This window comes from Emys orbicularis, chromosome 13 (assembly GCF_028017835.1).
Source record: "Emys orbicularis isolate rEmyOrb1 chromosome 13, rEmyOrb1.hap1, whole genome shotgun sequence".
NCBI classification, from domain to species: Eukaryota; Metazoa; Chordata; order Testudines; family Emydidae; genus Emys; species Emys orbicularis.
This window is the reverse complement of record NC_088695.1, coordinates 8071442-8086938: the sequence shown is the minus strand read 5'-3', so window position 1 is coordinate 8086938 and position 15497 is coordinate 8071442. Positions and strand designations below refer to the sequence as shown.

At 51.3% G+C, this 15497-nt stretch overlaps 1 protein-coding gene across 1 annotated transcript; it reads left to right on the top strand.

Annotated features, from left to right (window-relative positions):
* Positions 1 to 5991: 5991 nt before the first annotated feature.
* Positions 5992 to 15052, top strand: LOC135888485 (zinc finger protein RFP-like). The gene is made up of 7 exons (XM_065416290.1): positions 5992 to 6441; positions 8861 to 8956; positions 9549 to 9779; positions 9922 to 9944; positions 10658 to 10773; positions 13072 to 13131; positions 14535 to 15052. The coding sequence occupies exons 1-7, from the start codon at positions 6025 to 6027 to the stop codon at positions 15050 to 15052; spliced, it is 1461 nt and encodes a 486-aa protein (XP_065272362.1). The 5' UTR covers positions 5992 to 6024.
* Positions 15053 to 15497: the final 445 nt, after the last annotated feature.

Below are 15497 nucleotides of genomic sequence, written 5' to 3'. Positions count from 1 at the left end.
CGATCAGTAGAACAGCCTGAACGTGGAGTCACAGACAGTCCCCTTGAGTACTCCTGTCTATCTGGCTGTTTTTCTGCCTCCTGCTCTGCTGCATCTCCCTGCCCCTGCTGGTGGGGCGGCCACATTCCCAGCAGCAGAGTCGGGGAAGCTCCTGCACACAGTTTCTATGGTTAAAGCCACCAGCTGCTCTATCCTGGCCAAAGAGAACGGTGGAAGATGTGGAACAGGAGACAGCCTCTCCCCAGACCCAGAAAAGCCATGAATAGAAACCTTCCCACCCCAAGCCAAAGGGAGCAGGAGGTGGGAGCACTTACGGGAGAGCCTCTCCCTCATCCAGAAACAGGAAAGAGCCCCCCTCAGCCCAAGGCAAAGGGATCTGGCAGCCCTGATGGGGTGACCTCTCCATTCATGTCTCTGAATTTAATATTTCACACATGTAGAAATAGTCACCAGAACCCACCTGGTCAGAGTTAAGGGTGTTTGGATGCAGGGCACTGAGAAGGTTTCTGTCAGGGCCGGCTCTAGGCACCAGCAAAGCAAGCAGATGCTTGGGGCGGTTCATTTGCAGGCAGGGCCGGCTCTAGGTTTTTTGCTGCCCCAAGCAAAAAAAATTTTGGATGCCCCCCCTGCTTTTTTTTGGCTTTTACACATGTTTGCACTTTGCCGTTTTGTTTTGACTGTTTAAAATTTTTAAAAAATGAAAACAGAGAATTTGTAGTTAGTGAAATAAAACAATTTCCTACTAGTGTAATTTTAACATTTAATTTTAACAAAAAGGGCTGGTCTACACTGGGGGGGGGATCGATCCAAGATACGCAACTTCAGCTACGCTATCGCGTAGCTGAAGTCGAAGTATCTTGGATCGAATTACCTGGGGTCCACACGGCGCAGGATTGACGGCCGCAGCTCCCCCGTCGACTGCGCTACTGCCGCTCGCTCTGCTGGAGTTCCAGAGTCGATGGTGAGCGCGTTCGGGGATCGATATATCGCGTCTTAACGAGACACGATATATCGATCCCAGATAAATCGATTGCTACCCGCCGATACGGCAGGTAGTGAAGACGTACCCAAAACAAGTTACAAACAATTTGAGTTCAACTATACACTGTAATGAAAAACGTTAGTGTCTTCCAGTTTCTCATAAATTAAAAGAATGTATATGAACTGATTTTTTCTGGTTTTTATACTTGCATAGTCTTTTAATAAATCAGTGAAATCTAAATTTTTTGCAATAGTACTTTCAATTGAAATTAATGCCAGTCCTGACATACGATTTTGAGACATGGTGGACCTCAAATAATTTTTTAGTAATTTCAGTTTTGAGAAACTGCGCTCACCAGAAGCCACTGATACTGGTAATGTTAAAAGAATGCGTAATGCTATAGCAGTGTTTGGAGTGAAAAAATCATTTCTTGCTATAAATTCTAATACTTTTAGAGGAGAAGTTTTAGGACTTATTAGCTCAGATAAAGCTATTAATTCATCATACAATTCTACTGCATCAATGTCAGCAGCGTTATCAGTACTGAGCACTAAATGTAGGTCTTGGCACTGCTTCATGAGGTCTTCTTTGGAAAACTGATTTTTAATATTTCCAATATCGTATAAAAATTCAAAAGTTTCACAATGACCATGCAACTGACAAAATCTTTCTTCAGTGGAAGTTATAGCTACATCCAAAATACAATAGAAACATTCAACTTTAAACCATTCGTTTGGATCGAGAATAGGATCATCATGAGCCTCATAACAAAACTGTCTTGTTTTTTTCCGAGGACGAATGAATTGTTGAGGTGCAAACATTGGTTCAAAATCAAGATCCTCTGCTATTGTTGTTGCTTCTTTGACAGTTTCTTCAAATCCTTCATCTGAACGGTATTTTTTTAAATATTCCAGCATTTTATTCAAAATCGTCTTTGCCTCAGATATGTCTATGGTTATGTTCTGCATAACTTTGCTGGTCAAATTAATTTGATTTAGAATATTGTGCCAAATAACAGTGCAACATGAAAATTGAAACTGCATCATTTTCTGAGCCAATGTTTCAGCTTCATGTCGAAATGAAGGATCATACAACAAGTCCTGGCTTATTTCGAATAGTGCATCGTAAATCTCTCCTGATGAATATTGGAATGGTCTAATAGCTTCTATCCTGCTTTCCCATCTAGTTTGACTCAGAGGTTTAGGTGTGAGTTTTTGTTCAAGATGCTTCTTCAAGACTGCCCAACGGTGTGTGAAAGCACTAAAAAAGTTGTAAATTGCTTGCACTGTGGTAAAATATGAAATGGCATCTTTAGAGGATTTGGCGGCATCACTGACAACCAGATTGAGCGAATTCGCATGGCAAGGAATGAAAAAAGCTCGATTGTTTAAATTCAATATTCTTTGCTGTACACCTGCATGTCGTCCTCGCATGTTTGAGCCGTTATCGTACCCTTGGCCGCGCATATTTTCTAAAGGTATTCCATAGTGTTCCAATCTCTGTAGAATTACATCTGTGAGGGCTTTCCCAGTAGTTTCGTTCACTGGTATAAATTCTAGAAAGTGTTCACAAATTTTCACTTCTGCATTTTCATCAATTTTCAGAAATTGTAAACTATTGACATTTGCTCGGTTTTGCTCAGATCTTGAGTACTATCAACTATAATTGAGTAATATTTGGCATGTTTCAAATTCGATAAAATTTCATTATGCACTCCATTAGAAATTAATTCTATTATCTCATTTTGTGTATTTTTACCCAAATAATGGGTGTGAATCTCTCCATCTTTCACTCTTTGTACATGCTCAGCCATAACATTATCAAATTTTGCCAATAATTCAACCAATTTAAAGAAATTTCCATTGTTATTCTCATATAAAATATCCGAGGATCCACGGAATGCGAGGCACTGTTCGGCTAGGAAATTAACGATTGCCAGTAAACGTTCCAACACCGCTTGCCAACGTAGAATTTCAGAATTTAGTTGACGTTGCTGTACCGAATCGATTGTTGTACCGGTACGTAATCTGTTTGACAGCTCAATCCAATTTGTCAATGAGTGTAAATGATTTTTTGATGTTTCATGTTCTTTCAAATGCTGATGCAAATTTCGCCAGTCATTAAAACCTGCAGTTGCCAGAAGAATGTCCGAGTTACAGAACAGTTTGCAGCAAAAACAAAAAACTACATGTTTGGTCTGTGAATACACTAACCACGATCTATTAATTTGTTCCCCATTTTTCATTTTTTTCTTCATACTGGATGGCATAAATCGACGATTCGACTCATTAAATGGATATTCAAATGTAGGATCTAGTTTTGAAGGACCTTTTTTCACAATAATAATTTGCATTGTATCAGTAATTATTGTCGGCCATATACTTGGATCCGATCCTATGTCAGTCTCTCCTCCTTCCAATAATTGTTCTTCAGTTTTAGATTTGTATAACAATTCTTCATTGCTGGACTCTTCAGCTGAAGTAGTAAATCTTTGGATGGATTGTGATTGTTCGTCTTTATCAGTTAGCGAAGATAATCTTTGGTCAGATTGTTGTTCATCTTTATCAGTTGATAAAGGTAATCTTTGGTTCGATCGGTCTTCATCAGTTGATGAATAATCACCTTCAATGCATTGCTTAGAGCTTTCTCCTTGATTGTCAACTTTTTTAAAATACTTTTTTGAAGTACGAGATAGTTTTTCTGATCCTTTTTGCCATTTCTCTCTTTGTTGCCGGTAAGCAGCACCAGAAAGTCGTTTTCATTTTTGTCCCGGCATTTTAGCCCTATAACCACTGGCACCGACGCGAAATGGAAATTAGCGTGAATGGCGCCGATAGGGCAGTACACACACGTAATCGTGATTTGAGTGACTGTGTCACAACGTGACATGATATTTTTCACGTCACACTGCTATTGCACTACTGTACTTGCTGTAGGTAAGGCGCTAGTCATTGGGGTGTGAGAGCTCCCCACGAGCTCGAATACACACTAGACCCAGCCCTGCTGGCGTTTTCTCAGCGCTGAGTCCGCCCAGCTGGGAGCCCGAGGGGCATGCAATGGAGAGAGCTCTGGGGCTGGAGGAGCCAAGGAAGAGGTGCTGGGCTTGCTGGACAGATGCTGCCCCTCTCTGCCAGGTCGCTCATCCCCTGCAGGAGGAGAGGCAGAAGGAGACTCCAGGCACTGGAGTGCTGTAAGGGGCTGGGGAGGGAGGCAGCATCCTCTGGGGCTCCAGCAGGTAGAAGCTCCCCAGGGGTCCCGGGGACCCTCCCGCCTGGCCCGACTCTTACCTTGCTGCGGATCTGGCCCGAGGTGGATTCATCTCCGGTCACCGCCGCTCCCAGGGCCAGGGGTTGGGGCTGCTGCTGGATCCTAGCCCTGCTCATCCTTGGTCTTCGCCTTGGCCCCAGCACGTGCTGGGCTCAGCCCAGGTTGCCACTCTGCTCCCCTCTCCCCTCCCCTGGCAGGAGGTGGAGCAGAGGGGAGGAGGAGGAGGAGGCAGAGGCGGGGACAAGCCGAGGAGGAGCGGACCGCTGGGGAGCCATGTTCCCCCGTCCTCTGCAGCCGGGGCAGGGCCGTGCTACCGGCTTCCGCCTGGGGGGTGGGTGGCCGCTGCCTGCAGGAGAGCGGCGCGAACAAGCCAAGGAGCAGCCCATCCTCTGAAGCCGGGGCAGGGTTGCGCTACTGGCTCCCGCTGCTCCCCTGCTGTCAGCGGCCACCCCCCAGGCGGAGCTGGTAGTGTGGCCCTGCCCCGGCTGCAGAGGACGGGCCGCTCCTCGGCTTGTTCGCGCCGCTCTCCCACGGGCAGCGGCCACACCTCCCTCAGGCGGGAGCCGGTAGCGCGGCCCTGCCCTGGCTGCAGAGGACGGGCCACTCCTCGGTTTGCAGGGGCAGGGATGAGCTGAGGAGGAGGTGTCTGTCCTCTGCAGCCGGGGCAGGGCCGCGCTACTGGCTCCCGCCTGGGGGGGGGTGACCGCTGCCCGCGGGAGAGCAGCAGGGACACGCTCCCCACTTAGTCGGCTCCCTGCCTCACCGCACCCTGCGGCAGAACAACAAGCTTGTTACCGCCCCCCGGGGCGGTCAGGATCCAGCCCAGGATGCTGCTTGAGGTGGGGCCCCAGCGTTTTGCCGCCCCATACATTTTGCCACCCTAGGCACCTGCTTGTTTAGCTGGTGCCTAGAGCCACCCCTGGTGGTGGGGGAGGCATTGGGTTATTGCCCTGGGGGAGCTGCTGGGGGAGGGAGGAGATTTACCTGCTCACAAACAATGTTAACAGTTCTAAAGCTTCAACTTTTTGAATATCAGTGTCTAGTGTCATTAAATACACCTCTACCCCGATATAACGCTGTCCTTGGGAGCCAAAAAATCTTACCGCGTTATAGGTGAAACCGTGTTATATTGAACTTGCTTTGATCCACTGGAGTGCGCAACACCCCCCGCCCCCCCGGAGCACTGCTTTACCGCATTATATCCAAATTCGTGTTATAGCCGGTGGCGTTATATCGAGGTAGCAGTGCAGTTCTGGTCTGACCAAAATATTGGCTGATCCCCCATAATTTCCCACAACCGTGAAAATTTTAATTGGAATGAAATGCTTAAAACCCAGATTGTTGTGCAACTCTGAAAGTTTAAATCAATAAATATAAAAATTGCTTAAAATAAACATTGTCTGTCAAAATTATATATTATAAAAAAAAATTCTGCCCAGCCTGACTATTCTGCCTTAAACACACAGCTCCTGCAGGCTCATCCTCACAGGAGGATGCCTCAGTGACCCTCCACACCAGCACAGGGGCTGATTGCAGGCAAGGAGCTCCTTTGGGGTTTTAATTACAGGCTAATTTCACTGAAAGTTCCCTGGCACGGGTGTGACTGTACATTTTTTCACTAAAGCCTCCGGGGGTGAAATTGGCTGGGTCCTTCCTGCTCAGGAAACAGCATGAGTCATTTTCAGGAAGGGAAACACCCCCTTGCTGCTGCAGGCGGGGCATAGTGTGAAATCAGGAATTTGAAACAAAGCCTGTTCCACTGCCCAGAGGGAGCCATGGCTGCAGAGAACCCCGTGGAAAGTCTCCAGGAGGAAGCGACATGTCCCGTCTGTCTGGAATATTTCACAGAACCTGTCATTTTGGAGTGTGGGCACAATTTCTGCCGAGCCTGCATCAGCCAGTGCTGGGAGGGATCCGATACAGCCGCCTCCTGCCCTCAGTGCAGAGAAACTGTGCAGCAGAGAAACCTCAGGCCCAACAGGCAGCTGGCAAATATCATAGAAATCGCCAAGCGGCTGAGTTTACAGGCAGCAAAGGGAGCAGGAGGGGACGGGGTCTGTGGGGAACACCAGGAGGCTCTGAAATTGTTCTGTGAAGAGGATCAAACCCCCATCTGTGTGCTGTGCGACAGATCCCGGGCTCACTGCGCCCACATGGTGGTTCCCATACAGGAAGCTGCCCAAGAGTACAAGGTAGGGAATTGCTGTCAAATGTAATGGGTTAACTTTTGGGTTTTAATTACAGGCTAATTTCACTGAAAGTTGCCTGTCACGGGTGTGACTGATCACTCAGCTCTGTAAAGTCTTCATTGTAAGGGAGATGCTTTAAGAAAATTAATGATCTGGCAGTGTGGCAACAGAGGCAAAATATCAAATCTTGAAAGCAGGATCTACACCCCCCCAGAAGCCCCGCTCACTCCATACCCCCCCTCCATTGCTTGCTCTCCCCCACCCTCACTCACTTTCACCAGTCTGGGGCAGGAGGTTGGGATTCAGGTGGGGGTGTGGGCTCTGGGCTGGGGCCGAGGGGTTTGCAGTCTGGGAGGGGGCTCTGGGCTGAGCCTGGGGCAGGGGGTTGGGGTTGGGGTGCAGGAGGGGGCTCCGGGCTGGGGCAGAGTGTTGGGGTGCAGAAAAAGGTACAGGGTGCTGGCTGTGGGAGGAGGGTCAGGGCTGGGGCAGCGGGTTAGGGTGCAGGAGGGGGTATGGGATGCCGGCTCCAGCTGGGCGGCACTGACTTACCTCGGGCGGGTCACGGGCGGCAGTGCAGCGGTGCTAAGGCAGGCTCCCTGCCTGTCCCAACCCTATGCCACTCCTGGAAGGGGCCAATGAGCCCCTGTGGTGGGCATGTGGCTCTGTGCACTGCCCCTCTCTGCAGGAACCACTCCCGCAGCTCCCACTGGCCACAGTTCCCAATTTCCGGCCAATGGGAGCTGTGGGGGCGGTGCTTCCAGGCAGGAGCAACGTGAAGAGAACCCTGCCCCCACTCCAGGCTGAGGGGGCATGCTGGCTACTTCTGGGAGTGCCACATGGCTGGGGCAGGCAGGGAGCCTGCCTTAGCAGCAGCGGGCAACCCTGCTGCACTGCCAGAGATCGCGATCGACTGGGAGAATCTCCAGGATCGACTAGTAGATCGCAATCGACTGGTAGGTGACCACTGCTCTAGCTAGATAAAAGATGGGAAGGGAAACTGAGGCATAAAACAGGGCAGCTAGTTCCCCACAGTCACCCAGCCTGTCAGTGACAGAGCTTAGCATAGAACCCAGATCTCCCCACACCCAGTCTAAGACCCGAAACACTTTGCCATGCTAACATCTGAGTATCAGCCCCACCAGTGATGAAGTGTGTCCGTTAGGAGGGAGAGACACCTTGATAAAGGTCCCAGGCCCAGCAGGGAGATGAGGTTTCTCACTGGGATTCTGAACTCCCGTGTCGCTCCATGAGGGGTTAAACTCAGATGCTGCCGGCCTGCAGTAGAGGAGATCACTGGGCTAAACAGTGTATGGGATCCTGAGCACCTTCAGTCCGCACAAAAGGGCTCCAGACAGCTCAGGTCCATGCCAAGTACCACTGGGATTAGACTGGGTTGTAGCAAAACCAACCACAGGCTGGAGCTGACCGGTGCCAGTTTGACCTGTTCTGTTGTGTACGTGGGCAAGGACCAGCCAAAGTGGTTCCATTAGTCCCACCAAGCAGCCTTTTGAAATCTCCCAGAATGCACTGCTTCCGGTATCTTTACCAGGGAATGGAACCGTGGGGCATCTGCCCAGGGGGCATTGCCATGGAAAGGGTTTAGGACAGCACTGGGCCAAACCCCAACCCGTTCTTTATACAAATCTGCATCATGTCTAATTAGGGTGGTCACTGAGGCATCCCCAGAACATCGGACATGCCCATGCCTGCCTGCATGGGCCCGTCCTCACCAGTATCAGTCACCCTGTGTGGGCCCACCACTGCTTTTTTCAGTGTGCCACCCACCTGCATCATTCTGTATGAAGGTGCCACCCCCACCGGTGTCCTCCTGCATCCTCAGTCTCCTCCTCTCCCTTTTGCAGCAGACAAAGCCACGTCTAGTGCTGGGTCCCTACCGGACAGGGTTAGTGCTCCACAACACTGGGACTGCGCAGCTTCAAACCAGACGTATGGCCTCCCGGCGTCTCATGGGGTTTGCCCTGGTGCTTAGACCAGCTCTGCCCAACCAGTGCAGTCCCCAGGGCTTCAGGGCTGAAATCCCAGCCCATATTGAAACCCTGGTGGCTTCTGGGATTTGTATCACTTTGTTTGTTAAACCTCCTACAAAACAGGGTTATTGATTCACCCCCATGTGACTTTGGTGCCCTTTTATGCTCTGTACCACTAATCAGTTCACAAATACCAGTAAAGCTTGCTTATAATTGAGATCTCTAATTACTAAAAAGACTGAACCGGAATTGGAATGAGTCTGAATGTGACACACTCCCAGTCTCCATTAATGAGGTTTCATCTCCTTGGTGGTCCTGATGTCACAAAGTGATTAGAACCACAGTCATCTTGGGTTTTGGGTGGGAAAACACCCACTTCCAAGTACCTCTCAACTATCCAGATGAAACCTCCCAAATCATTTCTGTTTCTCCAGGAAAGAATCCAGGCCCATTTGAAGACTCTGAGGGAAGAGAGAGAAAAGCTGCTGGGATTGAAAGCGACTGGAGAGGGGAAGAGCCGGGAGTATCTGGTAAATGCCTGTTATTATGAACCAGAAATGGACTGGCAGTGGGAGGTCTGTTTGGAGGCAGACTCCTGTGTGGCCTTGGTGAACATGGGCTTATATGTGTGTTTCTCCATTGGATTGCTGAGTTTGATTCATGTGTAGACAAGCCCTAAGCTTCCCTTTCAATTGGTGAGTCTAGCTCTTGTGGCTTGCTCAAACATCCTCCCCAAGTGAACTGAATGTCCCCGTGAAGTGCTGTCCACTGTGTCTAGACATTTTGTGCATTTTTAAAACGTTTGTTTCTTTTAACTCCCCTGGCGTCTCTGTCAGTGTAGTGCTGAGTCCTGCCTCCTGCTGCTCTGGGTCTGAATTTCCACAAACCATAAATAACAATATGCTGACCATGACCAACAGAGAAACATCCCTTTCAGAGGGATACAGCGGCCAAAGGGGAAGGTGTGAGAGAATCTCCTGCCTAGTACCCACAGGGTAGAATGAAATGTCAGAAATCTTAGTATTTTCAAAGAAAATCAGCCTCCTGCACACTCAGCTCTTCATGAAAGGACCCCGGGCTCCATCCATGTCCCTGACCAGCCCTTGCCCTATTTTCATACAGAAACAAACACAAACCGAGAGGCAGAAGATTGTGACTGAATTTCAGCAACTGCAGCAGTTCCTGGAGGAACACGAGCGACTTCTGCTGGCCCAGCTGGAGAAGCTGGACGAGGAGAATGTGAGGATCCAGAATGAAAATGTCAGTAAACTCTCCGAGCAGATTTCCCATCTCAGTGAGCTGATCAGTGAGCTGGAGGGGAAGTGTCAGAAGCCAGCGAGTGAATTCCTGCAGGTGAGACTGAATGAAAAACATTAGCACTGGAGCATAGTAGCTGGGGCAGGGCCTTCCTCCCCCATATTTCCTAAATCCCTTCCCTGGCACCCCCTGTTTGTGTCAGATGGGACTGAGATTCTTTTCTCTCTCTCTCCTCTAGGATGTCAGAAGCACCTTGAGCAGGTACGTGTCTCTCTCTCACTCCCCCTCACACTTCACAACGCTGGGAAAGGGCTTGGTGGTGAAGTTAGCACTGCATCTCCACAGGGCTCTACAGCAAAATGTGTGGGGAAGGTCACATGTTGGATATAAATCTCTCTGATCAACTTCATCCTGAGGTCCTCACACTTGCACAGAAGACTCTGGAATTCTCCATTCAGTGGGAAAGACTGACCTCAAGTATTTCCTAGAGATGTCACATCCCTGGGGGATGGGCTCACTCAGGATTGTGGGGATGGAATATGGGCCTGTCACTGCTGGGGCCCTGGTCACCATTCAGCCCAGGCCAGCAGCCTGAAGGCTGTTTGGAAGCCTGTGTGGAATGAGCTGGGGAGAGGGGAGTTGGTGTCTCAGTCAAGTTCCTAGTGGTCAGATTTCTATAGCACTTCACCCAGGAACTTCCTGTCCTTCAGAGCATGGAGGCCAAGGAGTGAATTGGCCATGGAGACTCAATTCCCCCTTTATCCCCAGAGCTGATCTCTCCAGGCCAGCGTTGAAGAATATTAATGGTCCTTTGAGGGGAACATTTCATGGCCATGGGCTGTGTTGCACCTGTTCTGAGGCTGGGAGAAGTTGAGGAATTCTAACTCCAAGCCCATTACAGCAGCAACTCACTAGCCAGAATTTATAATGAGTCACTCAATGAAATATAATCACATGAAATTGTTTCTCTCCAGGTGTGAGAAGAGGAAGTTTGAGCAGCCAGAGGAGATTTCTCCTGAACTGGAAGAGCAAGTCAGCGATTTCTCCCAGAAAACTATTGTGCTATCGGAGACTCTGAGGAAGGTCAAAGGTACCTAAAACGGATCTAGGAATGGAAATTGGGATGAGCTGCTGAGCCTGTGGGAAGAGAATGGTGCTGGTCAATTTGTTCACACTTAGATGATGATTCTATTTAATTGTTGGGTGAGAATGCCAGACACTTGGTGTCCAAGACAATCAGATGGATTAATTCAAACCTTTATTTCTACCAAAAGCATGCCTTGCCATGACAATTACTGTAAAGTAAGAAATGACTCAAAGACTTTAGGGCCAGAAGCGACCATCACACTCATCCAGTCTGACCTCCTGCACATTGCAGGCCACAGAATCTCACCCACCCACTCCTGCAATTGACCCCAACCTCTGGCCAAGTTACTGAAGTCCTCAAATCATGATTTAAAAACTTCAAGTGTAACAGGTTGAGCACTCACTGGTGAGGCGCGTCCTGCTGGTCAGTCCAGGAATTAGCTGGCCAGTGTTTCTCCTGCCTCAGGCCCCCCATGTCCCTCCTGGACGCCAGTGCCCCTTACCTTGGGGTTCTGCCCAAAGCAGTACCCCCACATTCTGGGTCTCTCCTCCCAGGGGAACCCCAAGCCTCTATACCCAGCTTGCCTCAGTAGCTAGTGCCAGTCATCATCTAGCCACCTTTCTCTGGGGCAGCCTGCAGTCCACAATGTCCACTCATCATTGGCAAGGGGGTTGGACCTGCTGCCTTTCTAGCCCCAGCTGCCTCCCTGCAGCCTGAGTACCATCCCTGACCCTTCGCAAGGCCTCAGCCTGGGGACTTGCCAGGCCAGAACTCCCCAGCTCTGCCTGCCCTGCCCCAGCGCTGCCCTGCCCCAGCGCTGCCCTGTGTAAGGTACCCTGTACTCCCAGGCAGCCCTGCAGTAAGACTCTTGCCTGCCTACCTTCCAGCCCTTTTATCAGGGCCAGCTGTGGCCTAATTGGGTGTGGCCCCAGCTGTGGCTGCCTCCCCAATCAGCCGACCTCAGCTGCTTTTCACCTTTTACCTCCTTTTATCCCAGGAACAGGGTAACTGCCCCGCTACACAAGTTACTGAGAATCCACCATTGACTCTAGTTTAAAAGCAACTGACCTGTGCCCCACGATGCAGAGGAAGGCAGGGAAAAAAGCCCCAGGCTCTCTGTCAATCTGACTTGGGGGGAAATTACTTCCCCACCCCAAATATGGTGGTCAGTTGGATACCGAGCATTTTGGCGAGACCCAACAGCCAGACACATGGCAAAGAACTCTCTATAGCTCAGAGCCCTCCCCATCTACTGCCCCATCACCAGCCATGCGGCACATTTCTCAAAGGCGGATCCAGCCCATCACTGTGCTCTGGTCCCGTTTGCAGCTAGTCTGGGCCAAATGGGCTGCGGGGAAGGAGAAAGCCCCTCCCCCATGGTGAGGGATCCCTCCAGCACAGCGTGCCTCCTTCCCGTCAGCTGCAGGCACAAGGCGTGTTCCTGAGAGGGCTGGGAATGGGGTGGGGGTGGGGCTGGTGAGGGCGGGTGGAAGAGGGAGGGGGGTGGACGAGGGACAGAGGGACGTGGGCAGTGTAAAGCTGGGCCTCGGACACTCTGCACACTGGGCAAGACACACGGGGGGCCATTGTCATCGGGATGTAACTCTGGCTGGCTTCAGAACTTCCTCAGCCTGTGCCAAGGTCTGCACCGGCCCCTGCAGCCACTGAATAGCGGAGTCACAAATGGCCCCTCCCCTCTCTCCTTTTCCCGGTACAGGGGGGAATTGACTCATTGAGCCAACCTTCCCCCGCCTCAATTTCCACCTTGATAAAATGATTTTACTATTATTTCTATTTCTGCCTATGGAGGATGAGGCCTCGTCGTGCTTCTCTCTGTAGAGACGCTGAGTAAACAGACCCAACAGCTCACAATTAGAGCCAGGATTTAGGAAACTCTCAACATCCCGTTAGTGTCAAAGGGACCAAAGTGGGTAAAGTTACTTTTATGCCAACATCTTTGCATGATCTGGGTCTAGGTTACGACAAAAGGCAGTAAGTGAACAAGACAAACCAACTGGAGTCTGAGGGGTGGGAGGGGATGATGAGGGAAAAGTAAATCTCACTGACAGATTGTCTGTCCTGGGATGGTTGTGAGGCTGCAAGGATGCTGGTTCCATTGCTGAGAGATGCCTGATTGAGGGGGGAAATGGGTTTCAGACCTTTTTATATTAAATACCTGAGTGTGTCTCTGGGCCTCTCTGTCTGTTTCTCTGTCATAATTATAAAACAGTTTCAGAGTGGGGACGCTGTTATAAATATGAAAGTCTGAAATCTCACCTCTCTTCTCCTTTCTCCCTCTAGACACTCTGCTGTCTGAATTGGAGAGAAAAAGGGGAGAATCATTTGGAGCACACAGACAGGGTGAGTTTGCAGGTGGAGATTGCCTTTAAATTATGAGAAAATTCTAGTGAAAACATCTTCATGAGATTGTAGCTAAAGTTACCAACCAAACTGACAGCGGCCATGACACACACAGCCTAAAAATAACACATTAAACGGTAAGGAGATCCAGGGGACAATGTCCCCCCCCCCCCCCACATATACCCTTTTAAAAGTGGGATGACCAGGACACTTTTCAGCATGGGCATAGTTTGGGGGAAGAGGGCCACATTGCTCCCCCACACTGCAAGCCTTGGGCAGGCGTGGAGCATCACGGGCAGTGTCTGTGCTTTGGGAAAGACAGCTGATCAGCTCCTCTGTGTGTAGCACAGCCCCTGCCCCGTGGCACCAACCTCTCCCTGGTGCTGGCCTCTCTCAGTGGCCCCACCCCTGCTCCTCTTTCCCTGAGGCCCTGGCCAGGCCAGAAGCCAGAACCGGGCTGCCATCCCGGGACTGCACTGGGGAGCCCTAGACCCTTCACCTGTGCAGGGTGGTGCACCCCGGGGAGCGGGGACATGGGCCGGCGGCTGCTCCCAGAGGCCCATGGACCCATGTCCAGGGCAGGTGGAGTGTCAGGGGCTCTCCATAGCGGGCAAGTCTCCCAGCCTGGCCAGCGGACAGGGCCTCAGTCAGAGCCACGGAGGGGGCGGGGACACAAAAACAGTCCTGACACCAACCTTAGTGCTGAGTTCATGCCCATTCTGATGAACAGAAACACTCTTAACTGAGTCACACGTGAACAGAGCTCTCTGCCACATCCCTCTGCTTTACCCCAGTGCAGGGAGTCTCCCCATCACTCTTCTCCAACATCCTGCCATTAGGGCTGGGCTCTCCCATTGGAGTGGCTCACTGCTTCCTGGATTGGGGAGATGATCTTCCTGTGATGCCAGCAGCTACTCCCTTCTCTCTGGGCTGGGGATGGGGCTACTCCACCCAATGCCACCTCCTATGCTCTGGTCTTATGTGGCTCTTCCCCAATGCTGCACCTTCCTCTCTGTTCCCTGGCCTGGGAGTGGAGGCTGCATTAGGGGAGGGAGCTTCCCTCTGGGGTTTAAAGCTGGTACCTGCCACTTCTGCTCCCTCAATAAAAGCTTCTGACGCCTTCCTGGCTGTGTCTCTGCCACTGGGAATGGGGCAGCATCAGCAGCGGGATCTGGGAGCTGAAGCCTCTGTGATAAATGAGAAACTAATGAAATGGGACCCGTTACAAAGACTGCGGAGCTGCTGTGACATCTCTGCTCAGTCTCAGGTGCCCAGGACAGAGGCAGCTTCCTGGGATCCAGGTCTGTCCCAGCCAGACCAGGGCTGCTGGGGAGTGTGAGAAATGGTCCCAGCTTCCCCCAGGGCTGAGCTCTGCCCCTAACACTCTGATTCTCTCTCCCCAGTGAATGTGACTCTGGATCCAGACACGGCTCATCCCTGGCTTGTCCTGTCTGAGGATCAGAAAAGTGTGAGACGGGGAGACACACAGCAGCGACTGCCCAACTACCCTGAGAGATTTGACTGTTGGGCCTGTGTGCTGGGCTGTGAGGGATTCTCCTCAGGGAGACATTGCTGGGAGGTGGAGATGGGTGATGGGGACCTCTGGGCTGTGGGGGTGGCCAAAGAGTCTGTGAGGAGGAAGGGAGAGATCAGCCCTAGCCCTGAGGGGGGGATCTGGGCTGTTCAGTGGTGCTGGTGGGGTCAGTTCCAGGCTCTCACCTCCCCTGTGACCCCCCTGCCCCTGAGCCGGGTCCCCAGTAGGATCCGGGTTTGTCTGGACTGTGACCGGGGGCAGGTGACATTTATCGATGCTGGTGATGGGGCCCCGATCTTCACTTTCCCGCTGGGCTCTGTCCCTGGGGAGAGAATCCGACCCTGGTTCCGGGTGGGGGTGGGATCCCAGCTCAGCCTGTGTCCCTGAAACACACAGCTGAGGGGGGAACCGGAAATCAACCTCTCTTGCCTCACACACCCCAGTCTCTGACCCTGCAGGACTCCCATCTACCCAGTCTCTGGCTCCTCATCTCTATGGCCCCTGGAAGCACCTCCCCCTCCCTCTCTGCGGCCCCAGGGATGGGAGGGGGGAAGAACCCCTGGACCTGCAGGAGGGGCCCTGAGGGGCAGAGGTGGGGGCTTGGCAGGGGGCAGAACTAACAGCCGGCCTGGGGACAGGCAGAGGTGGGGGTGGCAGGGACACAGCATTGATCAATCAGGGTTTGGGGGGTTGGGGAGAAGCAGCAGCAGCAGGGATCTGTGTCCTTAGATCTCATTGGGGGCTCCCAGCCGGGGATCAGCAGGAGGGGAAGGGATAAGATCAGGGAAGGAAGAGAGCCGCCAAGGGGGATGATCTGTGACAGGGAGGAGAG